Here is a 26,692-nt window from a genome sequence, read left to right as displayed (position 1 = left end):
TCGGATGGTGTCTCCTGGAAGGAGCACCAGAAATATCAATGAAGATCCCTAATGACTTAAACATAAAATGTTCTGAGGCCTGCCCTGGTGACTGGTCTTCATGTGCATCCTCAATCCTTGCCTTGAAAATAAACCCTTGAGGATTTTATTTATATTCCCAAATTTTCCTTCTGAAAATGTGTACCAATCGCACTCCTACTCATCAGCAGCATTGTGGAAATGCCCATTTTATTTACTTGAACACTTGCATAAATGTAATATTATTATTTCTAAAGCTTTGCCAATTTTAAAGGTAGGTATTATATTGTGCTTTAAATGCAACGGTTTTGACATCATGCATTGCGTTTTTAAAGACATAGAAAAAAAAAAAAAGACAATCTAAGTCATTCTTAGCCTACTAACTCGAACTCTTATGGGGATGGTTTGTGTACAGTCGAAGCCTAATGCACCTTGCCAGATATCTGAAATCCTACACACTGTGTCAGATTTGCTCAGCCCCAGTTCTAGAAAGGTAACAGACTGAAGAAAAATAATAATCTGAACTGGCTGTAGTGCTAGGCATCAAAGGAAATCTCAGAGGCAGTTGCAGCAAGTCAGAATCTTGGGTGGTTAAGGCAGTGAGCAAGTTTGCTTGACAGTTCATCACTGATTGCTACTGATACGTCAAGCCAAGTAAAATCCTTTGCGAGAACAAGTCAATAATTGGCAAATTAGGTACATGATTAACCGGAGACAACAAGATGCAGTTACCGCTTGGGAGTCCTGCTGGGACTTCACCTTCTCCACAATCCTGTTTAGCAAATATTAAAAATGCCTATTTCATCACTCAGACCGGTGGAGCCAGGAGCCCAGTGACTTCCAGAGGCAACTTAAAAGTATATGATGGGCTTACAGCTCCAGCAAGTTGAATAAAAGAGATTCTAGGGATTGAGTGGCGGTAAGACAGGAGCAGATGCTGGCACCCCCTAATGCTTTATGCTGAGAGGTATCTGTGGGTACATTATCCACACATTAAACTCATTAGCCAATAAGGGGGAACAGTTTAAGAGACCACAAATTGCCCCATGATCATACCAAATAAATGCAAATATGGCAGAATGGGCATATGTGGACTAAGATAAAATGAGCTGAGCAAGCATTTCTATCAGTTCTTACCAGCAGAATGTCCCTAATGACATTTTTTAAAAGCAGATTTATAGGTGGTGATTAGTGGTTTTAGTCTTTGCCAGCTTGAGTTTATTCCTTTGCGTTTCAGATCCTTATTTGAAAATGAACTCTGTCTTTCCTTGTCCCCTTCATTCTTGCCCAAGTAAGCAAACCTGCACATGGTTTCAATTAGATGTGGTACTAACTGCATTCCTGGGATGCTGCAGTGCCTGGCTGTTTGGAGCTCCCTGACTCTGTCATCTTGCCACTCTCTCTTTACCCTCTCAGTGCCCACTGACCAGTCTGATAGGCTCCACTGGGCCTCACCTTTCACATGGAGCTGAAATGTGGAGGCAGTGCCAGGGTTTGGCTGTCAGCTTGCATAGCACATCAAATCACGCTTTGCAGAAGCCCCTGATACGAAGTTTCATTTCATTTTGGAGGAAGCCAGATCTTTACAGGCATATTTTTCAGAACCTTCCTTTCCAAAGAAGCTCAAGGTGTAGTGAACGATTGTGTGAAACCAAGAGAATCTTGGTTTCTTCTGCATTGGACTGAAAGTGGTTTGGAAAGGACTTTCTTGAGAGGCCCCTTCTGGTTAGCTGGTGGCATCCTAACAGGAGAGAGGAACTGAAACTGCCATCTGAGTCAGTGGGCAGGCTGCTGGACAACTACTGAGCAGAGCAAGGAGAAATCTCATGGAATGCTTGAGTGTGGAAAGAGAACTGGTGTGAAGGGTGTACAGGAGGACACCGTGGATGTTTTACAAGAAGGACAAAGCTTGAGTTCATGGAATTCAGAGAGGAGGCAGCAACAGACAAAACAGGAATGAGTTTGAAGGGGCAGCACCAAATCACATATTTAGACTAAGGAGAGTCTTGGAGGTGCTGTAATTCAGGAGTTTGCAAATTTTCTAAGCAAATGACCTTTATCCTCAAGTGAAATCTTATATAGAACCCTATATATAAACAGATGAAAGTGACAGTTTTATTAGCATAGAGTTTACAGTTCAAATCTACATTTAGTATTATAATGTTAATCTCTATATATGTATGTTTGTGTATTAATAAATCACATGTATAATATATATGTGTGGATATATATCCAGAGAAAGAGAGAGAGACTAAACCCATGAGAGTGGTCACCTCTAGGAATAGTCAAGAAGAATAGTACTGGGAATTAGGTTTTAAGAGTACTTCCTTTTATCTGTAAAAATATATTAAAGGTAAGGCAAGTCCCCCACCCCCCAATCTCCAACATACACACACGCGGACTGGATGTAATTCCACAAAACCTTAACATTTACTCATTTGAGGGGTTGTAATATGGATATCTTTTATACTTCTCTTAATTGCTGTAATCTCGTGTGTGTGTGTGTGTGTGTGTGTGTGTGTGTTTAATAAGTGAATCTGTAACAAGTTTGAGTCTATTTTCAGTAAAACAAAGAGTGGTTATAGATGATACCTGTAATTCCAATCACTTTCTCAAGATTCTGTTTATTTATATACTATGTGTTTTTTTGCAGTTTTGAGAAAAATCATAACAAATCTATACAAATACTTGTGAATAGCAACAGTATTTCCTTTAATCATTTCCCTTACAGACTGTAGATACTCTTCAATTAAATTGATCCAGAAGCTTGAAAGAGGAGGAAAAGGAAATAATTGTTTCAAGGTTAAATCACTTAAAATATTGAACAACTACTCACGTCCCTTGCCTTAGATATAAAAATAGGGGAGTTGCACCCAAGCTTTGAAACTCCCCTTATTTAAAGATAAAAATCACCATTATGGGACATATTACACATTCATTTGGAATTCTGCTCCTGGTTTTACATCCTGAATCAAACATGTTCCTCTGCTCTGCCTGGCATTTGGTTGAACAGGATCCATCAGTGCAATTGCTTGTACGACTTTATCTGAGCAGACACACATCGGCCTGGATTCAAAGAAAGCCTAGTACAGATCTTTAAGCTTCCTGATAAACGACAGTTACAGAAGTTCAATGTATGCTCAGAGATGTTAGGAAAAGCTTTATTCCAAGATCTTCACAAAAATTAATGGCTTCTAAAATGTTCATTGAAGCCCCTTTTAGTAAGGATGCTTTGTAGGGAAGCTAAAGTTGTTCTGAGACGACAATATTCATTAATCATTCATCCGAGCTCTTATAAAAATGTCCTGCACTCAGAGGTCCCTCTCCATTTAACATGATGTCTAAATCCACTCGGAATAATGGCCGGCACTCTCAGAGGACCACAATGTAACAGGGACTGATTGTTCCATGTGCATTATCTTGTTTTATCTTCACAACACCATATGAGCTAGGTAGCATTAGTGGCACTCCCCTTTTACAGATGGAAGAACTGAGACAGAGGCTAGGGGCTCAAAGCTGGGATGTGGATCTGGCAGCCAGACACCTTCCTCTTCCTTCTCTCTGGTGCTCAGTCATTTCTAGGAGCATCTACAGTACAACGTAAACACAATTGTTTACGGAGTAAAATTACACCTACTGCCAAAAACAGGAATTTTATCAAGTCAAGGAAAATGGTGGTGGGGATCTTCTTGAATGTGTCAGAGGAAAGCCTTGGTAAATATGGATCTGGCTGAGGTAGCACAGTTAAACACGGAGGCAGAGAAAATTAACAAAGAAGGTGATAAGATCGGCACATCAAAGAGGGTGATTATAAAAAACGTAAAGAGAGATCCTGGGAAATTTGATGAAGATATCCCATCTGCTTACAGAAATGCTCTTTTTGATTCTATTGCACTCGTTACACTAAGTGATGCTTCACTGTCCTGTGTGTTTCATCGATTCTACGATGCATATAATGCTCCTCTTTTGACATCTCTGAAAACAGCATGTGTTTTGCTATCGATGAAGCTGATAGAATGAAATGTGTGGTGTCGTGTTTTTGTGTATGTATGAAAATTTGATGTTCATTCTCACAACTAGAGCATAGTTTCAAGTATAACCTGAATTTCCCTAAATATGAGATAAAATAAACTTTTTGGCAGGGTTTCATTTTCCAAGATAAAGTTCTAATCAAACATGTTTCCATTTGTTAAGTGTATTGATTTTAAGTGGCCTCTTACGAATTCCAGTGATCCTCAGATAACTAGATCCTACCATATAAATGAAGTCAGTGTGAGGTTGAATTGTAATTTTTAAAATATCTAAATACTTATTTAGAAAATTAACTTTAGGCCAGCTATAGTGGCTCATGCCTATAATCCTGGCACTTTGGGAAATCAAGGCGGGAGGGACACTTAAGCCCAGGATATCAAGACCACCCTGGACAGCAAAGTGAGACTTCATCTCTACCAAAAAAAAAAATTAATTATCCAGGTATGGTGGTATCTACCCATAGTCCCAGCTACTTGGGAGGCTGGGATGGTAGGATTGCTTGAGCCCGGGAGGTCAAGGCTGAAGTGAGCCCTGATTGTGCCACTGCACTCCAGCCTGGGCAAAAGAGTGAGATCATGTCTCAAAACGGAAAGAAAGGATGAAAGAAAAGAAAGAAAAGAAAGGAAGGAAGGAAAGAAGGAAGGAAGGAAGGAAGGAAGGAAGGAAGGAAAGAAGGAAGGAAGGAAGGAAGGAAGGAAGGAAGGAAGGAAGGAAGGAAGGAAGGAAGGAAGGAAGGAAGGAAGGAAGGAAGGAAGGAAGGAAGGAAGGAAGGAAAGAAGGAAGGAAGGAAGGAAGGAAGGAAGGAAGGAAGGAAGGAAGGAAGGAAGGAAAAAAGAAAAAGAAACCGCTGTGAAATTCTTACGCCGCTCTTCTAGACAGGAATAGCTGGAGAGCCTGGGCAGAAGGAGTGTAGACCAGTCCAAACTATCTGACTTTGAACTCCAACCTCCAATACTTCCAAGCTGTATGACCTTGGGCAAGTCATTCAATCTTTCTGTGCCTCAGTCACCTCATCTATAAACTGGAGATTGTATTATGTGCTCAGAGCAATATTGGATGTAAATGAAGTAATCTCTGTAAGCACTTAGATTCACACTGGCACATAGAAATGGCGTAAGCTATTATTATTATGGTTTCAAAGCATTCATGACATAAACCACCAAACAAAAAAACAGATTTCAATTTTTTTAAAGATAACTTTTATTTGTGTTTTTCTCATTATAAAGTAAGACATGGTGATGATAGGATAAACAGAAAACATTAACATTTTTGAGTATATTTTCCAGACTGTTTTCTGTTCACATATAGTCATCATTTTTACAAACACAAGATCATACCACACACACTATTTTTACCCTGAGTCTTTGCTTAATAATAGATAGAGGATATCTTTCCAAGTCTGAATATTTTTCCATAAACTCATTTTAAATGCCTCAAAATAGTCCATTGTCTTGAATAAAATTTTTTTCAAGCAATCCCCCTTTTTCAATATGATAAATCATTCTACAGTAAACATTCTTTCAGGTCTATGTTCTTATATTTTTTAATAATTTCCTTGTGATGAATTCTTGGAGTGGAATTGCCAGCTCAAAGGATTTATAATACATCAAGGTGTTATAACAACAATAACCATGAGAGCAGCTCACATTAATTGAGTGCTTACCATGAGCCGAGCCGAACTCACAGTGTCCCTCAGGGGTGGGGACTTTTATTATTCCCACTTTGGGGATGAGAGAGCAGAACTCAGAGCTGAAGACCTGTGCAGAGTTACACTGCAGCCTGGTGAAAGGTGCAGGTCATGCATCAAGAGAAGCTGTTCAGTGCTTGTGCTTCTGTTCCTCGTTAGGGCTTGGAAAGTCATTTTGTGACTGCACACATCCCCAGTTTGCTCCCTCTTCTTGGTGATATGTTTGAAATATTTTCACAGCCAACCCACACTGGGCCCTCCTATTGATCTTGGGAGGGCAAGGAGCCAAATGTGACATTTTTGATAAACCATTGGCTAAAGACAATTAGATGGGAATGTGTGGTAAATAAGAAATCACATCAGCAAAGCACTGAGAGGTAAAACATTCATTCTCCTTTGTGCACCTTGGAATAGCCTTGAAATGCTCATCAATTTCACTGACCTTCACCCCAAGGCTCTGTGAGGTCAACATTATGGCTCACTCGGTCTTCAGAGCAATACCTTCTACCCTTCTCTTGGGTTGGATCAAAAGGCAGCATGATGAGGGCATGACCTGGTGAGAAGATGAAATATAAAATCAATCCATTCATGCGCTCAACAAATACTCATTGAATGTCTGTACTGGGGATACAGTGATTAAAAGCATCGGCTCTGCCTTTAAGGAGATGGAGACCTGACAAGTTACGAAATGATGACAACATCAAGTACGGAGGGTCGTGAGATGCAGTCCAGGGTGGAGAATAAGAGCTGACACTCTACAATCATCCTGGTCTGAGTTTGAATCTTATCTCTCCTATGAAGTGTTTCCGGATGAGTCACTCTAGATTTAGTTTCAACATCCAGAAAATGAGGACTATCCCTCATCAGGCTGTTGTAAGAATAAATGAGATAATGCCCAGGAAATAGTAAGCACCCCATGGAGATCAATCAATCAATCTAATTGGTGTACAGCTCTTATAGCTCACTCTCAGGTAGCCTAGCAACAAGGCGGCTCTCCAGCAAGAACAGCAAGGACGCTGTCCGATACCAATACCGACATGCAAACTGCGCTTCAGCTGGTTGTCAAAACTCTAGTATAGACTGCAAAGCTCAGAGTCTTCCTACTCAGTTAAGTGATTCCTGTCTCCTCCCCATCCTTCTATGAATAGGAGAGGTAGCAGAGGTTTGGGGTGCCTCTCGGGGGGACACAGTGCACACTGCATCTACCTGTGTGGAGCCCAAGCACAGCTCTTCATGGGATGGGAGAGGTGAAATAACATTCACACTGCTAGCACTATGCTCTTGTATGTTTCCTGGAGCCACTACTGTATGTCATTTACATGATCTGTTCCTGTCCCTCACATAACATATTCAACAAATATCAGCTATTGTTATTACTAGAGGGTTGGATACAGGAGGCTTGGGAGCATAAAAGTTGGCCACCACTTTTAACCTGTGAGGGATTTTAGGGCACCCTCCTGGAGGAGGCTACACAAGGTGAATCTTTGAGGATGAGTTAAGCAGGTAAAGAGAAAGACAAGAGAGGGCCTTTCTAAGCAAAGGGCAGACCAAGACACCCCTTGTTGTGTGGGCTATGTTGAAGCTTCAAGTAATAATTGACTTCTTTTTAGAAACTCTGCTTTGCTTTAGTCATTCTTCGCTAATGGGGACATAGCTTTTACTTCTAGAACTGGCTCTGACAGTGACCTAGCGGGGCAGCCCCTCTGGAGGTTTAATGGCTGTGTCCCTGTGTTGAGTTGTTGCATATTTGCAGCTGTGTACACAACCCCAGCTAGGAACACATGCTAAATAAAAGGAAAAAGTGGCCCAAAAGTGGTCTGAAGCTATGGGTTACCCTTCTCACTGGGAATGCACACCTTCATGTACCTGGGGAAAATCTTGTTGAAAATAAGAGATCAGGACTTACGGCTTCTGTTTCCCCTGTTCTCAGAAATTTCATGTGAGAAGGGTTAACATTCCCTGAAGGAGACCCTGTGTTCAGACAGATGCACCATTCTGCCAGAGGCAGGCCATCACGTTGTATTCAGCCAACATTTACTGAGCACCTATATGCCACATGTCAAGGGGCTGCAGGCAGGGACAAGGCAGAGCTAGCCCTGCCCTTGTGTGGATGGTGCTGGTGGATACCAGCACCAATACCTGTCCCAGAATGTCCAGGGAACTCACTTACCTATCAGGAATTGCATTGTCCCTGCCTTTGTTTGGCCCAGCCTCGTTACTGTTTCTGTTGGGAATCCCATTCTGAAACAGCTCTGAGAAGAAGGGCTGCTGGAATGTGCCAAATATTCATAGTGATCATATTACTTTATCCTTCCGTTGTGACACTTTACCCTTTTCTATTCGTTTTTCATTTCCCCTACATCACCCCCCTCCCATACCAGAGACATTCAAAATACACTCCTTTGGAACTTGAAAACCACAATTTTAGGCTTGATATATGGAGGGAGGAAATTTGGCAGGACCCATAATCTGCTTATCTTCAACCAGCAAACCACCAAAACCCCTGCCAACCCCGGAGGGCCTTCATAGGAACCAGGCTCAGTAAACACACCAGGCAAGACGCTTTCCTATTATGATAAAAACAAACTCTGGTCTCATCTTTTCAGCCTCTGAAACCCTCCACTGGCCTCCCATCATGCAAAGGGAAATTCTGAAGTTGTTCTAGAATATCATCTCCAGAAGGGCAGCAGCTGTTCTGTTCCCTGCTGCGTCTCCCTCACTCACAGCTGTGGCCATCCACAGTAGGTGCTCAGTAAACAGCTGACGGAAGATCAGTCTCTGTGGCTGGCCAGTCCCTCTGCAGTCTGGTTAACCACCAGTCTCCTCCTCACTCCCTGGACTCCACTGCATCAGCTCACTTGCTCTCCCTCAGCCCTGCCAAGCTCATTCTGCCTCCGAACTTTTTGCACTGAATGTCCTCTCTTCCCGGAATGATCCCTCAGATATTCAGGTGGCTCCCCCTGACTTTTTTACACCTCATGCCCTCCATAAGCCCTTTCCTGACAAGTGAATCTACAACAGAATACTCCTTCACGCTTTATGCTTTATTTTTCTTAAATCAACTTAATTTAGGTATAAAGTTAAAACTACCCAATGTACACTTTAAAAAATTTATTTCAATAGATTTTGGGTAACAGGTGGTGTTTTCTTCCATGAATAAGTTCTTTAGTGGTGATTTCTGAGATTTGGGTGCATCCGTCGCCCGAGCAGCGTACACTGTACCCAATGTGTAGTTTTTTTATTCCTCACCCTCCTTCCACCCTTTCCCCTGAGGCCCCAAAGTCCATTGTATCATTGTTATGCCTTTGTGTCCTCAAAGCTTAGCTCCCACTTACAAGTGAGAACATACAATGTTTGGTTTTCCATTCCTGAGTTACTTCACTTAGAATAATGGTCTCCAATTCCATTCAGGTTGCTGTGAATGTCATTATTTCATTACTTTTTATGTCTGAGTAGTATTCCATGGTATATATGTACCACATTTTCTTCATCCACTTGTTGATTGATGGGGATTTGGGCTGGTTCCACATTTTTGCAATTGCTAATTGTGCTGCCAAAACATGCACCAGTGCACACATTTTCTAAGTGTCCACTTGGATCCCTAAAATCTGAAAACTGTATCCACCTCAGTAAGCACCACCACAGCCATATAGAGGACAATGCCACCACCCAACAGCTCCCCTATGCCCCACACCAACCTCACCTCCAGGCCCAGGAAACCACTGATCTGCTTTCTGTCACTGGAGGTTAGATTTGTCTCCACTAGAGTTTCATATGCAAGGAATCATGTGCTCTTGTGTCTGCCTTCTTTCACTCGCAGAATGTCAGTGAGATTCACCCATGGTGTTGTTTGTACCTGTATCAGTCTGTTCTCATGCTGCTAATAAAGACATACTTGAGACTGGGTAATTTATAAAGGAAAGGAGGTATAATGGACTCACAGTTCCACATGGCTGGGGAGGCCTCACAATCATGGCAGAAGGCGAAGGAGGAGCAAAGGCACATCTTACATGGTGGCAGCAAGCAAGAGAGCATTTGCAGGGGAACTCCCCTTTTTAAAACCATCAGATCTCACGAGACCTATTCACTATCAGGAGAACAGCATAGGAAAGACCCGCCGCCATGATTCAAATACCTCCCACCAGCTCCCTCCCATGACACGTGGGAATTATGGGAGCTACAATTCAAGATGAGATTTGGGTGGGGACACAGCCAAACCATATCAGTTTCCATGGCTTACTCCTTTTGTTACTGAGTAGCTTTTCAATTGTAAGTATATTCCACAATGTGTGTGACCATTCACCTGTTGATGGACATTTTGGGTTGTCTGGTTTGCTTCATTTTAATTATTTTATTTTATTTTATTTTATTTTATTTTTTTATTTTTGAGATGCAGTCTCACTCTGTCGCCCAGGCTGGAGTGCAGTAGTGTGATCTTGGCTCACTGCAACCTCTACCTCCCAGGTTTAAGCAATTCTCCTGCCTCAGCCTCCTGTGTAGCTGGGACTACAAGTACACCCCAGCACACCCAGCTAATTTTGGTATTTTTGGTATTTTTAGTAGAGACGGGGTTTCAAAATGTTGGCCAGACTGGTCTTGAACTCCTGACCTTGTGATCCGCCCACCTCAGCTTCCCAAAGTGCTGGGATTACAGGCACGAGCCACTGCACCTGGCTGGTTTGCTTTATTTTTTACTCATAGCCCTCTTCCCTCCCTGACATTATATCCCCCCTTGGAAATGTCAGCTCCAGGAGGACAGAGGCCTTGTCTGTATCATTCACTGCTGTATCCCCAGTACACAGAGCAGTGCCAGGCACATGGTGGTTGCTCCATAATTGTTGAAGGAACAAACAGTTTTACATTCATTTGCCCTTACAGCATAACAGGCTTGAGAGCCACGCTTCAGATTTTTCTATGAACTCCAATTTAGGGACCCTTAGGCCTTCTAAGTGAAACCAGATGTTGGCTGGCGCTCCCCTGCCCATCAAAGACGGGGCGGAGTGTGCCTGCACCCTGTGGTCCTGTGAATACACACACACATGTGCAAATGAGAGAGGCGTGCCAGCACCCCCTACTGGCTGCCTGTTCATTAGGCATATTGAGAAGACTGTAATACACTGGATTAAGACTGTCCTCTTTGAAGCTGGCTGCTTGGGTGTGAATCTCAGCCCCACCACTTACTAACTGTTGGGCAAGCTATGTAACCTCCCTGTGTCTCAGTTTCCTCATATGCAAAACAGGAATAATTTGTATTCAGTAGGGTTATTATGAGCATGAATCACTTAGAACAGTGCCTGTCCTCATTAAATGTTAACTCATAGTAGCATCTGAACAGTAAGGAAGCAAAAATAAGAGAAAACTGCAGTGTCCACTAAAATTTCCAAAAGGCATTTCCTGAAGAGATTATATCCTTTAAGTAGTTGTGTCACCAAAACTCCACCTTGTTGGTAAACCCTTCACTCTAGATACTATTTCCTTTGGGCTTAAATCTTTTTTATTCATGCAATAAAGATCTTTAGTGAGTACCCACTATGTGCCAAGCACTGTTCTAGGCATGGGGGATGCTGTGTTAAGTGAAACAGACAAGTATCCCACTCTTTTTTATTATTATTATACTTTAAGTTCTAGGGTACATGTGCACAATGTGCAGGTTTGTTACATATGTATACACGTGCCATGTTGGTGTGCTGCACCCATTAACTCATATTAGCTATATCTCCTAATGCTATCCCTCCCCCGTCCCCCTACCCCATGACAGGTCCAGGTGTGTGATGTTCCCCACCCTGTGTCCAAGTGTTCTCATTGTTCAGTTCCCACCTATGAGTGAGAACATGTGGTGTTTGGTTTTCTGTCCTTGCGTTAGTTTGCTTAGAATGATGGTTTCCAGCTTCAACCATGTCCCTACAAAGGACATGAACTCATCCATTTTTATAGCTGCATAGTATTCCATGGTTTATATGTGCTACATTTTCTTAATCCAGTCTATCATTGATGGACATTTGGGTTGGTTCCAAGTCTTTGCTATTGTGAATAGTGCTGCAATAGACATACTTGAGCATGTGTCTTTATAGCAGCATGATTTATAATCCTCTGGGTATATACCCAGTAATAGGATGGCTGGGTCAAATGGTATTTCTAGTTCTAGATCCTTGAGGAATCACCACACTGTCTTCCACAATGGTTGAACCAGTTTACAGTCCCACCAACAGTGTAAAAGTGTTCCTATTTCTCCACATCCTCTCTAGCACCTGTTGTTTCCTGACTTTTTAATGATTGCCATTCTAACTGGTGTGAGATGGTATCTCATTGTGGTTTTGATTTGCATTTCTCTGATGGTCAGTGATGAGCATTTTTTATGTCTCTGTTGGCTGCATAAATGTCTTCTTTTGAGAAGTGTTTGTTCATATCCTTTGCCCACTTTTTGATGGGGTTGTTTGATTTTTTTCTTATAAATTTGTTTAACTTCTTTGTAGATTCTGGATATTAGCCCTTTGTCAGATGGGTAGACTGTAAAATTCTTTTCACATTCTGTAGGTTGCCTGTTTACTCTGATGGTAGTTTCTTTTGCTGTGCAGAAGCTCTTTAGTTTAATTAAATCCCATTTGTCAATTTTGGCTTTTGTTGCCATTGCTTTTGGTGTTTTAGACATGAAGTCCTTGCCTATGCCTATGCCTATGGCCTGAATGGCATTGCCTAGGTTTTCTTCTAGGGTTTTTATGGTTTTAGGTCTAACACTTAAATCTTTACTTCATCTTGAATTAATTTTTGTATAAGGTGTAAGGAAGGGATCCAGTTTTAGCTTTCTACATACAGCTAGCCAGTTTTCTCAGCACCATTTATTAAATAGGGAATCCTTTCCCCAGTTCTTGTTTTTGTCAGGTTTGTCAAAGATCAGATGGTTGTAGATATATGGTATTATTTCTGAGGGCTCTGTTCTGTTCCATTGATCTGTATCTCTGTTTTGGTACCAGTATCATGCTGTTTGGGTTACTGTAGTCTTGTAGTATAGTTTGAAGTCAGGTAGCATAATGCCTCCAGCTTTGTTCTTTTGGCTTAGGATTGTCTTGGCAATGTGGGCTCTTTTTTGGTTCCATGTTAACTTTAAAGTAGTTTTTTCCAGTTCTGTGAAGAAACTCATTGGTAGCTTGATGGGGATGACATTGAATCTATAAATTACCTGGGGCAGTATGGCCATTTTCACAATATTGATTCTTCCTATCCATGAGCATGGAATGTTCTTCAATTTGTTTGTGTCCTCTTTTATTTCGTTGAGCAGTGGTTTGTAGTTCTCCTTGAAGAGGTCCTTCACATCCCTTGTAAGTTGGATTCCTAGGTATTTTATTCCCTTCGAAGCAATTGTGAATGGAAGTTCACTCATGATTTGGCTTTCTGTTTGTCTGTTATTGGTGTATAGGAATGCTCGTGATTTTTGCACATTAATTTTGTATCCTGAGACTTCTGAAGTTGCTTATCAGCTTAAGGAGATTTTGGGCTGAGACAATGGGGTTTTCTAAATATACAATCATGTCATCTGCAAACAGGGACAATTTGACTTCTTCTTTTCCTAACTGAATACCCTTGATTTCTTTCTCTTGGCTGATTGCCCTAGCCAGAACTTCCAACACTATGTTGAATAGGAGTGGTGAGAGAGGGCATCCCTGTCTTGTGCCAGTTTTCAAAGGGAATGCTTCCAGTGTTTGCCCATTCGGTATGATATTGGCTGTGGGTTTGTCATAAATAGCTCTTATTATTTTGAGATACGTCACATCAATACCTAGTTCATTGAGAGTTTTTAGCATGAGGGGCTGTTGAATTTTTTCAAAGGCCTTTTCTGCATCTATTGAGATAATCATGTGGTTTTTGTCTTTGGTTCTGTTTATATGATGGATTACATTTACTGATTTGTGTACGTTGAACCAGCCTTGCATCCCAGGGATGAAGCCAACTTGATCGTGGTGTATAAGCTTTTTGATGTGCTGCTGGATTCAGTTTGCCAGTATTTTATTGAGGATTTTTGCATCGATGTTCATCAGGGATATTGGTCTAAAATTCTCTTTTTTTGTTGTTGTGTCTCTGCCAGGCTTTGGTATCAGGATGATGCTGGCCTCACAAGATGAGTTAGGGAGGATTCCCTCTTTTTCCATTGATTGGAAGAGTTTCAGAAGGAATGGTACTAGTAGCTCTTTGTACCTCTGGTAAAATTCGGCTGTGAATCCGTCTGGTCCTGGACTTCTTTTGTGGGTAGGCTATTAATTATTGCCTCAATTTCAGAGCCTGTTATTGGTCTATTCAGGGATTCAACTTCTTCCTGGTTCAGTCTTGGGAGGGTGTATGTGTCCAGGAATTTATCCATTTCTTCTAGATTTTCTAGTTTATTTGCATAGAGGTGTTTATAGTATTCTCTGATGGTAGTTTGTATATCTGTGGGATCGGTGGTGATATCCCCTTTATCATTTTTTATTGCATCTGATTCTTCTCTCTTTTCTTCTTTATTAGTCTTGCTAGGGGTCTACCAATTTTGTTAACCTTTTCCAAAAACCAGCTCCTTGATTCATTGATTTTTTGAAGGTTTTTTTGTGTCTCTATCTCCTTCAGTTCTGTTCTGAGATTAGTTATTTCTTGCCTTCTGCTAGCTTTTGAATGTGTTTGCTCTTGCTTCTCTAGTTCTTTTAATTGTGATGTTAGGGTGTCAATTTTAGATCTTTCCTGCTTTCTCTTCTGGGCATGTAGTGCTATACATTTCCCGCTACACACTGCTTTAAATGTGTCTCAGAGGCTGGGCGCGGTGGCTCAAGCCTGTAATCCCAGCACTTTGGGAGGCCGAGATGGGTGGATCACGAGGTCAGGAGATCGAGACCATCCTGGCTAACACGGTGAAACCCCGTCTCTACTAAAAAATACAAAAATCTAGCCGGGCGAGGTGGCGGGCGCCTGTAGTCCCAGCTACTCAGGAGGCTGAGGCAGGAGAATGGCATAAACCCGGGAGGCGGAGCTTGCAGTGAGCTGAGATCTGGCCACTGCACTCCAGCCCGGGGGACAGAGCGAGACTCCGTCTCAAAAAAAAAAAAAAAATGTGTCTCAGAGATTCTGGTATGTTGTGTCTTTGTTCTCATTGGTTTCAAAGAACATCTTTATTTCTGCCTTCATTTTGTTATGTACCCAGTAGTCATTCAGGAGCAGGTTGTTCGGTTTCCATGTAGTTGAGCAGTTTTGAGTGAGTTTCTTAATCCTGAGTTCTAGTTTGATTGCACTGTGGTCTGAGAGACAGTTTGTTATAATTTCTGTTCTTTTACATTTGCTGAGGAGTGCTTTCCTTCCAACGATGTGGTCAATTTTGGAATAAGTGCGATGTGGTGCTGAGAAGAATGTATATTCTGTTGATGTGGGATGGAGAGTTCTGTAGATGTCTATTAGGTCTGCTTGGTGCAGAGCTGAGTTCAATTCCTGGATATCCTTCTTACCATTCTGTCTTGTTGATCTGTCTAATGTTGACAGTGGGGTGTTAAAGTCTCCCATTATTATTGTGTAGGAGTCTAAGTCTCTTTGTAGGTCTCTAAGGACTTGCTTTATGAATCTGGGTGCTCCTGTATTGGGTGCATATATATTTAGGATAGTTAGCTCTTCTTGTTAAATTGATCCCTTTACCATTATGTAATGGCCTTCTTTGTCTCTTTTGATCTTTGGTGGTTTAAAGTCTGTTTTATCAGAGACCAGGATTGCAACACCTGCTTTTTTTTGTTTTCCATTTGCTTGGTAGATCTTCCTCCATCCCTTTATTTTGAGCCTATGTGTGTCTCTGCACATGAGATGGGTCTCCTGAATACAGCAGACTGATGGGTCTTGACTCTTTATCCAATTTGCCAGTCTGTGTCTTTTAATTGGAGCATTTAGCCCATTTACATTTAAGGTTAATATTGTTATGTGTGAATTTGATCCTGTCATTATGATGTTAGCTGGTTATTTTGCATATTAGTTGTTGCAGTTTCTTCCTAGCATTCATGGTCTTTATAATTTGGCATGTTTTTGCAGTGGTTGGTACAGTTGTTCCTTTCCATGTTTAGTGCTTCCTTCAGGAGCTCTTGTAAGGCACCAAATCTTGAGATTTGGTGGTGACAAAATCTCTAAGCATTTGCTTGTCTGTAAAGGATTTTATTTCTCCTTCACTTATGAAGCTCAGTTTGGCTGGATATGAAATTTGGGGCTGAAAATTCTTTTCTTTAAGAGTGTTGAATATTGGTCCCCACTCTCTTCTGGTTTGTAGAGTTTCTGCTGAGAAATCTGCTGTTAGTCTGATGGGCTTCCCTTTGTGGGTAACCCAACCTTTCTCTCTGGCTGCCCTTAATATTTTTTCCTTCATTTCAACTTTAGTGAATCTGACAATTATGTATTTTGGAGTTGCTCTTCTGGAGGAGTATCTTTGTGGTGTTCTCTGTATTTCCTGAATTTGAATGTTGGCCTGCCTTGCTAGGTTGGAGAAGTTCTCCTGGATAATATCCTGAAGAGTGTTTTGCAACTTGGCTCCATTCTCCCTGTCACTTTCAGGTACACCAATCAGACATAGATTTGGTCTTTTCACGTAGTCCCATATTTATTGGAGGGTTTGTTCATTTCTTTTTACTGTTTTTTCTCTAAACTTCTCTTCTCACTTCTTTTCATGCATTTGATCTTCAATCACTGATACCCTTCCTTCCACTTGATTGAATCGGCTACTGAAGTTTGTGCATGTGTCATGTGGTTCTCGCCCAATGGTTTTCAGCTCCATCAAGTCATTTAAGGTCTTTTCTATACTGTTTATTCTAGTTAGCCATTTGTCTAATCTTTTTTCAAGGTTTTTAGCCTCTTTGCGATGGGTTCAAACATCCTCCTTTAGCTCAGAGAAGTTCGTTATTACCAATCATCTGAAGCCTTCTTCTCTCAGCTCATCAAAGTCATTCTCTGTCCAGCTTTGTTCCATTGCTGGCGAGGAGCTGCATTCCTTTGGAGGAGAAGAGGCACTCTGATTTTTAGAATTTTCAGCTTTTCTGCTCTGGTTTCTCCTCATCTTTGTGGTTTTCTCTACCTTTGGTCTTTGATGATGGTGACATACAGATGGGGTTTTGGTGTGGATGTCCTTTCCGTTTGTTAGTTTTCCTTCTAACAGGCAGGACCCTCTGCTGCAGGTCTGTTGGAGTTTGCTGGAGGTCCACTCCAGACCCTGTTTGCCTGGGTGTCACCAGCGGAGGCTGCAGAACAGCAAATATTGCAGAATGGCAAATGTTGCTGCCTGATCTTTCCTCTGGAAGCTTCATCTCAGAGGGGCACCTGGCTATATGAGGTGTCAGTCGGCCCCTACTGGGAGGTGTCTCCCAGTTGGGCTACTCAGGGGTCAGGGACCCACTTGAGGAGGCAGTCTGTCCTTTCCCAGATCTCAAACTCCATGCTGGGAGAACCACTACTCTCTTCAAAGCTGTCAGACAAGGATGTTTAAGCCTGCAGAAGTTTCTGCTGCCTTTTGTTCAGCTATGCCCTGCCCCCAGAGGTGGAGTCTACAGAGGCAGGCAGGCCTCCTTGAGCTGCGGTGGGCTCCACCCAGTTCGAGCTTCCCAGCAGATTTGTTTACCTACTCAAGCCTCAGCAATGGTGTATGCCCCTCCCCCAGCCTCACTGCTGCCTTCCTGTTTGATCTCAGACTGCTGTGCTCGCAGTGAGTGAGGCTCTGTGGGCGTGGGACCCTCTGAACCAGGCTCAGGATATAATCTCCTGGTGTGCCATTTGCTAAGACCATTGGAAAAGCACAGTATTAGGGTGGGAGTGTCCCAATTTTCCAGGTACCATCTGTCATGGCTTCCCTTGGCTAAGAAAGGGAATTCCCTGACCTCTTGAGCTTCCTAGGTGAGGCAATGCCTCGCCCTACTTCAATTCACACTCTGTGGGCTGCACCCACTGTCCAACAAGCCCTAGTGAGATGAACCTGGTACCTCAGTTGGAAATGCAGAAATCATCCATCTTCCGTGATGCTCACACTGGGAGCTGTAGACTGGAGCTGTTCCTATTTGGCTATCTTGGAACTCCAGCGACAAGTCTCCCACTCTTAAGTGTTGGAGGAAGTTCATATCCAAAAGGAGGAAGATTAATTATAAATTAGTAGCAAGTTTTTTTTCAAAGAATCATGAGTTTTTGCTGAGGGTGGAAACAAGAAGAAGTAATAGAGGTTTTTTAAAAAAATAATTTCAACTTTCTTTTTAGACTCAGAGGTACATAAGCAAGTTTGTTACCTGGATATGTTGCATGATGCTAAGGTTTGGGATGCAAATGATCCCATCACTCAGGTAGTGAGCATAGCACTCAATGGTTACCCAACAGTGAAAATCTTAATAGTTTTTCAGCCCTTGCCCCCTCCCTCTCTGACCTCTCTAGTAGTCCCCAGTGTCTATTGTTCCATCTTTATTTCCGTGAGTACCCAATGCTTAGCTCCCACTTATAGGTGAGAATATGTCATGTTTGGTCTTTTGTTCCTATATTTATTTGCTTAGAATCATGGCCTCCAACTACATCCATGTTGCTGAAAAAAATATGATTTCATTCTTTATGACTGCATAGTATTCCATGGTGTATATGTACCACTTTTCTTTATCTACCATTGGTAGGCACCTAGGTGGATTCCATCTTTACTATTGTGAATAGTGCTGCAATGAACATATGAGTGCATGTGTCTTTTTGGTGGAACAATTTGTTTTCTTTTGGATACCCAGTAATAGGATTACTGGGTTGAATGGTAGTTCTATTTTAATTTACTTGAGAAATTTCCAAACTGTTTTCCACAGTGGCTGAATTAATTCACATTCCCATCAACAGTGTGTAAGTGTTTGCTTTTCTTCAAGCCATGCCAGCATGTTGTTTTTTGACTTTTTAATGATAGCCATTTTGACTTGTGCGAGATGGTAACTCATTGTGGTTTTGATTTACATTTTGATAGAGGTATTTCAGAAGGGGTAGTCAGGGAAGCCCTTTCTCAGGTCATGATATTTAGGCAACGGCAGGATTAATGAGAAGAAATCAGGAGAAAGAATAGGCCAGGCAGAGGGAATGGCTGGTGCAAAGGCCCTGAGGCTGGGATGAGCTTGGCATCTTCTAGGAACAGAGAGAAGAGCAGTGTGACTGGAAAACATACAGGTAGAATGGTGTTTAGGGAATTGGGAAGGGGCCAGCTCCCAAAGCCACTTATGGACCAAGTACAGCCAACACCCAGCAAAGCCATCCAGACCTTTCCAGGCACCCTTTTTTCTCTGCCCCAGTGGGATGTCTCGCTGTCCTCAGGCCAGCCTGCTCTGCCCAGGTCTGACCCTAGCACTGCTAAGCTCTTCCTTCCTCCTTCTCATCCGCTCAGTGGTATCGTGAGGGGACTTACAAACCAGGCCAGCCACCAGATATGCTGGCAGCTACAACTAGGTTCTTGGAAAAGATGGATCTGTCCCCCATAATTGTTAAAATTCATGCAAATCCAACTTCAAATCCTTGCTTGGCCACCAACCAAGCTCAATGGCACTGGATCCATTCGTTAACTTCTCTAGAAACCACTGTTCTCTTCCGAGATGAGACTAGGGTTTTGGGGAGGATGGAATGCAATAACACACATCAGCATTTGCTATTATGCCTGGCATGTAGCAAGTGCTCAGGCAAAAATAGGCTCTTATTTTTTATTATTACTTTTGCTGCTGCTGCAAGAGGACATGAAATGAAAGAATCAAGAATTCTGCCCTTGTAAGATAAATTCTCCCCAGCTGCTGATTTTAGGGAACCCTGTTTGGTTCCTCTCTAGCTTCCATCTGCTTGATTCTTGCCTGTGGAGCCTGGCAGAATGAGCTGCTACAGTCTGGAAATGCAGATGCTGTTTCCTGTCCGGAAGCTCAGGGGCTGGTTCTCATAGTGGCCCGAGCAGTGGTGCCTGCAGCTGGGCCTGTTGCATTTAGTTAAGTGACTCAGATACTGTAAGTAGGAACTGAGCAGGGAGTCCTAAAAAAGACAGGCAAGGCCACACTCAGGGAAGCCAGCCCCCACTGGAGCACGCTGTCATTCCTCCCCCTTCCCTGAGCACTCAGCCCCTTTGACGGAGAGCAAAGAAATTGTGCTGAGCTTTAATGAGGAATCAGCCAGGCGCACTTTGCCACAGGCCTGGCTGGAGGCAGAAAGAGATGAACAGGCCCCCATGAGTGAGCGACCCACCGCAGCTAAGTCATTCCCGCCGTCGCTGGATGAGACCAGAGACCCTGTGGTCATGTGGCTTCAAGCAGCCCTAGCTCACACGTGCCGCTCCCCTGCATCCCACCAACTGCTGAGCGTGCCCTGCCATCTGAGGTAGAATCAACATCAGATGTAGTCAGGAGGCCGGCGAAGCTGCCAGTGCAGAGCGAGGGGAGTGGCAGGCTTCCCCGGGAAATGTCAGCATTTATTGCTTTTCCCGTTCTCGTTGACCCTCAGCAAGAAAACGTTCCAAATAGCAATGAAGTCATCCCCCCTTTTTGGGGGGTCCTGGACCCAGTAATAACATCCTCCGAAGGGCAATGAGTCTGTCTTTAACCTTGCCCTCTCTGGCACGTGTGTATCAGTGTGGTTTCTAGAAGAATCTCTGGGCTGCCCGCTCCCTGCCTGTGGCCGCCTTCCCTTCTGGGAAAGTAACAGCCCCCGCTCCACGGTCCAGGCTCTGCTGCTCTCCTCCCGCTCCTCTGGAAACCCACTAAGTTATCTTAATTACCATTCCTCCTCGGTCTCTGCCAAGAAGTGGGGAGATTTATAATTGGATCAGTCAAATATTTGCTGTGGTTTATTTCTTTGCCTCTCGAGCTCTCGTAAAAGTTGCATTTTCATGCCACTTTGGGGTATGACTGATGACTCAAAGGCACAGCCCTCACATTGCATGCCAAAGTGAGTTATTTTTCAGAGGCCAGGGAAAAGGAGAGAACTGGGCGGGGAGAGGTGGTGTTTACTTTGGGTTATTGTGCTATCACCCTCTGGGTGGCTGCAAGAGACACAAGCGGCTTTGGGAGACAAACTTCCTCCCGCAGCCAGCCCATGCACAGACACATCCTTCTATTGGGATTTGGTCATGTGCCTCCTAAACCCCTTCCAGAGTTTCTGCAGACCTAATGGGTACGATGTGCTACAGAGTAACCTCTTTAGTCAACAAGGCACAGTTTGGTCCCCGAAGCATCCCCATGTTCCAGATTGATCACAGTGAGGTCCTAGAACAGAGGAGCCAGATGTCCCCAGTACTAAGCCTGAGTTATCAATTCCCAGTGTTGAGGGATGAAAAGGAAACTCTGGCCAGGGCCTGAGCTTTTGGAAAATGCCCTCCTTCTAGTGGCAGTCAGTCTGCCAAGCAAGCTGGCCAGGCTGCAGCCTAGGAATCCTAGAGAGCAGAGGCTCCCCTACACCAGATGGCTTCCTTGCAAACCAGCTTCTCACTTGCTCCCAGGCTCCCTATCCTGGAAGGCAGTCTCCATGGCTGGCTCAGTTTATCCTCCCTGCATTTCTAGCCTCCAGCCCTTGCCCAAGTTATAGCAGCAGTGAATGATGCTGTGTGATGCTGCTTGACACATGTTAATCTATGTATAGTGACTCTATGTACACTCTAGAGCACTTTGAGATAGAAAGGAGGAACAAGAGGTATAAACTGGGAAACTCCTGGGAAATTGTGATAAACAAACACCCTACACATAATAGAGTGGAATTTTACCAACAGAAGATGCTGCCATCTTTTCCTGGGTGATCCTGTCCTGTTGTCCTGTAAGAAATTATCTTGACCAGGCACGGTGGCTCATGCCTATAGTTCCAGCACTTTAGGAGGCCAAGGCAGGCAGATCGCAAAGTCAGGAGTTCGAGACCAGCCTGGCCAACATAGTGAAATCCCGTCTCTACTAAAGATACAACACATTACCCGGGTGTGGTAGCAGGTGCCTGTAATCCCAGCTACTCAGGAGTCTGAGACAGGAAAATTGCTTGAACCCAAGAGGTGGAGGTTGCAGTGAGCCAAGATCAAGCCATTGCATTCCAGCCTGGGCAACAAGGCGAGACTCCAAAAAACAAAAAAGGAAAGAAGGAAGGAGGGAAGGAAGGAAGGAAGGAGGGAGGGAGGGAAAACAAGAAAGAAAGAGAGAAAGAAAGAAAGAGAGAGAGAAAGAGAGAAAGAAAGAAAGAAAGAAAGAAAGAAAGAAAGAAAGAAAGAAAGAAAGAAAGAAAAGAAAAGAAAAGAGTGAGCTGGGCGCGGTGGCTCAAGCCTGTAATCCCAGCACTTTGGGAGGCCGAGACGGGCGAATCACGAGGTCAGGAGATTGAGACCATCCTGGCTAACACGGTGAAACCCCGTCTCTACTAAAATATACAAAAAAACTAGCCGACCAAGGTGGTGGGCGCCTGTAGTCCCAGCTACGCGGGAGGCTGAGGCAGGAGAATGGCGTAAACCGGGGAGGCAGAGCTTGTAGTGAGCTGAGATCCGGCCACTGCACTCCAGCCTGGGTCACAGAGCGAGACTCCGTCTCAAAAAAAAAAAGAAAGAAAGAAAGAAAGAGAGAGAGAAAGAGAGAAAGAAAGAAAATGATCTTGAGGGTCATTTGGCCTGTCCTGAGAAGGAAGAAGGGCAGTAGTTCTGAAGTCCTCACTCTTCACCACTCTACCCTGCAGATGAAACCCCTATCTTCCTGGAGTTTATGTTCTTCTGAGTAGAAAGACAACACACATAAAAATAAATTATATCATTTTAGGGGGTAAGAAGTGCTTTGAAGATAATAAAGCACAATAAAGGGCCACAGGATTGAGACACATCAAACACCATATCATATCAGAGTCAATATCTTCTCCAAGAGCCCCTGGCTAGCCAATTCTTCCTTAAATGAAAACTGCCCTCTGTGTTTCTGTGGGGGGGACTCTGAGGAGCCAGCCAAAACAGATGTCTTCTCTTTCCCCTGAAAAATGCTTTTTCTTAGAGTAATTTACTGGGCTGGACAGTGAGCACTGCCACTAGTCCTAAGCCATTTCCATGTCCCTTGGCTGGTCAGGCGGTTTGGCAAGAGATGACTAATGCTCAAATTAGTAATGAGCAATGGCCCCACACAAGTAATCACCTTCAGCCAAACTCTTCCTCATGGGGGTGATTACTTGGACCCGAAATGAAGTAGATCCTTCTCACCTCGGCACCAAGGAAGTTACAGCCATTCCTCTGGCTGACAGCAATTTGTAGACATGGGTCTTTGCAGTTGGACATTTTCGAGGTTGCTAAGGAACAAATGCTTTGGTTAGAAAGGTCTCCAAAAGCAGCATCGGTTTGTCGTATCACTTTAAATCATTTATTTTATCCCACAAAGACAGCTGGGACCAATGGGATATGGGGTAGAGAGAAGCTAAACACACTCATATCTTGAGAAATGGAGAAAATTTCAACTTCTAAGCAGTGGCCATCGCCAGTGCCCCACGTGTGAAACTAGAACCATGCGCTGCTCATCATGATCATTATGATTTGCAAGTAGGTGACTCATAGTCCCTAGGTACTTAATAAAATGGTTATTATCTTCCTGGCCCTGCCCTAAGCATTATCTCATGTCATCCTTATAACCTCCCTGAATGTTAGGTGTGATTAATTCCCTGGTATGAAAACCAAGAAGAAGGTAAAAGTAGATGTGCCCAACATCAAAGAATAGTAAGTGAGAGAGTCAGAATTCAAACCCAGGTGTGTCTGATGGCAAAGCCTTTGTGTTTAAGATTATAGAGTCTTTTGTTTTCAGTGATCACATTTCAGGTGGAAAAACTGGCGATTCTGACGACGGGAAATGCACATTAGGAGATTCCTGGAGTTTCATTCTATGAAGTTCGTAAAAGGGGTTATAGTTGATGTCTGTAACCCATAAAAACCTTTTTATGGAAGGGAAAGTGGAGAGATTGCTTAATCCTACAGTGGTGGTTTTCATTGGCTAAAACCTACACTTTGAATGTTCTCTGGAAGTCAGCATGCAAGTGACTTTTCTATGCAGTGATTTTGCAAGAGCTCACAAGATTAGTCCAGTTCTACTGGGGTTTTATCGATTTTCTTGTCAACAAGTAAGAAACATTGGTGTCCTCTTTGCCTTCTCCTTCATCCTCTCTGTCCAGCCCACGGTCAAGCCCTGTCACCTCTTCCTTAGAAATGTTCCTCCAAAGTTGTCCCCCTCTTCTCATTCACTGTCCTAATCAAACCCTATTTTACCTCACCCCTGGGTTTCTGCAATCACTTCCTAATTGGTCCTCCTGCTTTCAGTTTTTCACCCTTTAGAATATCTCATATCCTTCCTACACACTAATTCTTCAAAACATCCCTTTCATCACATCAGTCACTGCTCAAGAGACTTCAATGGCTCCCACTTGCCTGCTACAGCATTTCACCTATTATTTAGAACAGGCCTCTCTTGGGTCCCATTTGACCTCCCCATCCCTTTATCCTGGTAGCCTTAGTTGACCACTCTGTCTCTCATTAATCACTTCCAATTCTGAACCTGGTTTCCACTGAAGCAAAGTTAAACTTTAATTGCTGGTTTATCCAAGGCCAGGCACTATAAGGGCATGAACATAAACACCAAGCCAATCTTTGTCTAAATTCTTGCTTGGCCACTTAGGAGCTGTGTGACTTTGGAAAAGTTGCTTGACTTCTCTGAGCCTCAGCTTTCTTATCTGTAAAATATGGATGTAAATAATATCAAGATAGGTACCAAATCAGGGTTTCTTCAAGAACTGAATAAAATGATGATAATGATCATGATGGCTAACATGTATTTTGTGTTTGCTGGGTGCCAGGTACTGTTCTAAATATTATCTGAATCCTCACAACAACCCCGTAACATAGATACTCTTATTTTCAGTTTTGCCAATGGGGAAACTGAGGCACAGACAGGAGAAGCTAGTAAGCACCTCATTCAGGATTCTCTCAGGCTCCATAGCCCTCATCATGGCCATTCTGCTGTGCCATTTCTCCTAGTAAATGATCAATAAAATGGTAGCTGGTAACATGGGTTCATAATTCTTTATCTGAAACTCTCAGGGAACCAATTACATTTTGGAATTCATAATTTGGAGGATTATGGAAAAGTTATACTTTGCATATCCTCTGCATTATATAATACAGAGGGGGACTGGAGCAACAGCGTGTACCACTCCCTCCACCACACACACACGCGCACACACACACATACACGACACACACATACAAACAAACAAAAGAAAAACTTTGGGTTAAAGCTCTTTGGATTTCAGGACAGCAGATAAGAGATTGTGACTCAGAGTAATGAAAGTATTAATAGTAGCGATCATTATGAAGCATAATAAATAATGACTGTTATTGTTACATGTTTTGCGGCTCTTGTTTTCCTGAATAAGTTCATAGCAAAATGTGCTACAAAAAAGGTCTTTCTCCATTAACAAATGGGTAGGAGGGGAAGGTGCCATGTATGGGACCACACCTGCACCTTGTCTCTCATACATGGTACTCTCTCTTCTTTTCCCAGTATGACTTCATGGAACGTCTGGATGGGAAGGAAAAATGGAGTGTGGTTGAGTCTCCCAGGGAACGTCGGAGCATACAGACCTTGGTTCAGAACGAAGCCGTGTTTGTGCAGTACCTGGATGTGGGCCTGTGGCATCTGGCCTTCTACAATGATGGAAAAGACAAAGAGATGGTTTCCTTCAACACTGTTGTCCTAGGTAGGTGTGGGATCTCTGAGATGGTACACCATGAAGGGAAGATGGAAATGTTCTGGGCTTCTCTGCAGAAAACACATCTTCTAAGGTAGTTTCTAGTACAGATGACAACCAACAAAGATCCTTTGTTTAGGCTTTACAGTGTCACACACCTGAAACTAGCTCTGATTAAATGGAAATGCTGCTTAAACCATGAAAGAGCCACCAAGGATGAAATTGAAGTTAAGAATTTAGGTCAGACTGCCTGGGTTGAGTCCTGACCACACAACCTAAGCAAATCACTTGACTTTGATAAGCCTCAGTTTCCTCATAGTAAAATAGAACTAACATGAATGCCCACCTCATAGGGCCATTGTGGGCATTAAATAAAATAAATATATAAATCTCTAAGCATATAGTAGAGAAACTACTGGCAATTCACACCAGCTTGGAATTTTTCTTAAAACTTAAGGGAACCTCAAAATATTAATAAAAAGTGATTTTTAAAAAACTTTAAATCAGATAAATTATATAGACATTTAAAAATCATGTTTTCATTCTTAAGTAGGTAAATCTCAAAGTGTTTTAATTAAGTACTTATCATTTTGGCATAGGGTAGCCCTGCCTTCTACTAGCTGCCAAGGGAAAAGCGAAAGTTTCAACCAAAATGTCCTTATACATGCAATACAAAGCTCTAAAACGGTCATTCACTTGAGGAAGGTTTCATAAAGTTTTTCTACAACAAACCCTAAGTATGTTAACAAGCAAAGAAGCTGCAGATATTTTCATTAAAGTTACGTTATTGGGATTTTTAATCTTCCTCCTGACAATAATAATTGATCCTGGGTAGAACCTCTGTGAATCAGGGGAGATTATTAGACCCATTTCACAGAAGAATAAATTGAGATTCAGAAAGTTGAATCTCTCAATGACCCAGGCTGTGGAAACAGTGGAAATGGCATGGGCTTCTAGGTCTTGTCCACTGCCTTTGTACAACACCATGTGTCCCAACAACTTTTAGCTGTAGATCTCAAGATTCACTGGGGAAGCCCACACAGGGTGGCTTCTTGAAGAAAGACTTGGTAGCTCCAGCATTACATCCAAGATTTGCTTCCCCACATGTTAACTGGGCAATTCACTTATCTCTCTGAGCCTCAGTTTCATCATCTGTGAAAAGGTAATGATCACATCCAGAAGTAGAGGGTGATGTGAGTATCATGACAAACAAAACGTGTGTGGCATGAGTTGGTGGTCACTAAGTGACATCCGATTTTTTTTTCT

At 42.8% G+C, this 26,692-nt stretch overlaps 1 protein-coding gene across 1 annotated transcript in view; it reads left to right on the top strand.

Moving 5' to 3' along the window:
• Positions 1-26,692, top strand: part of TENM2 (teneurin transmembrane protein 2) — a 526,850-nt gene that overhangs the window by 316,424 nt on the left and 183,734 nt on the right. The window contains exon 7 of the mRNA XM_033180356.1: positions 25,240-25,435. Within this exon, the coding sequence (XP_033036247.1) occupies positions 25,240-25,435 (196 nt within the window). The remainder of the gene's footprint in view (positions 1-25,239; positions 25,436-26,692) is intronic.

Source organism: Trachypithecus francoisi, unplaced genomic scaffold, assembly GCF_009764315.1.
Source record: "Trachypithecus francoisi isolate TF-2019V2 unplaced genomic scaffold, Tfra_2.0 Lachesis_group2, whole genome shotgun sequence".
NCBI classification, from domain to species: Eukaryota; Metazoa; Chordata; class Mammalia; order Primates; family Cercopithecidae; genus Trachypithecus; species Trachypithecus francoisi.
Note: the sequence above shows the minus strand (reverse complement) of the source record. Positions and strands in the feature narration are given on the sequence as shown.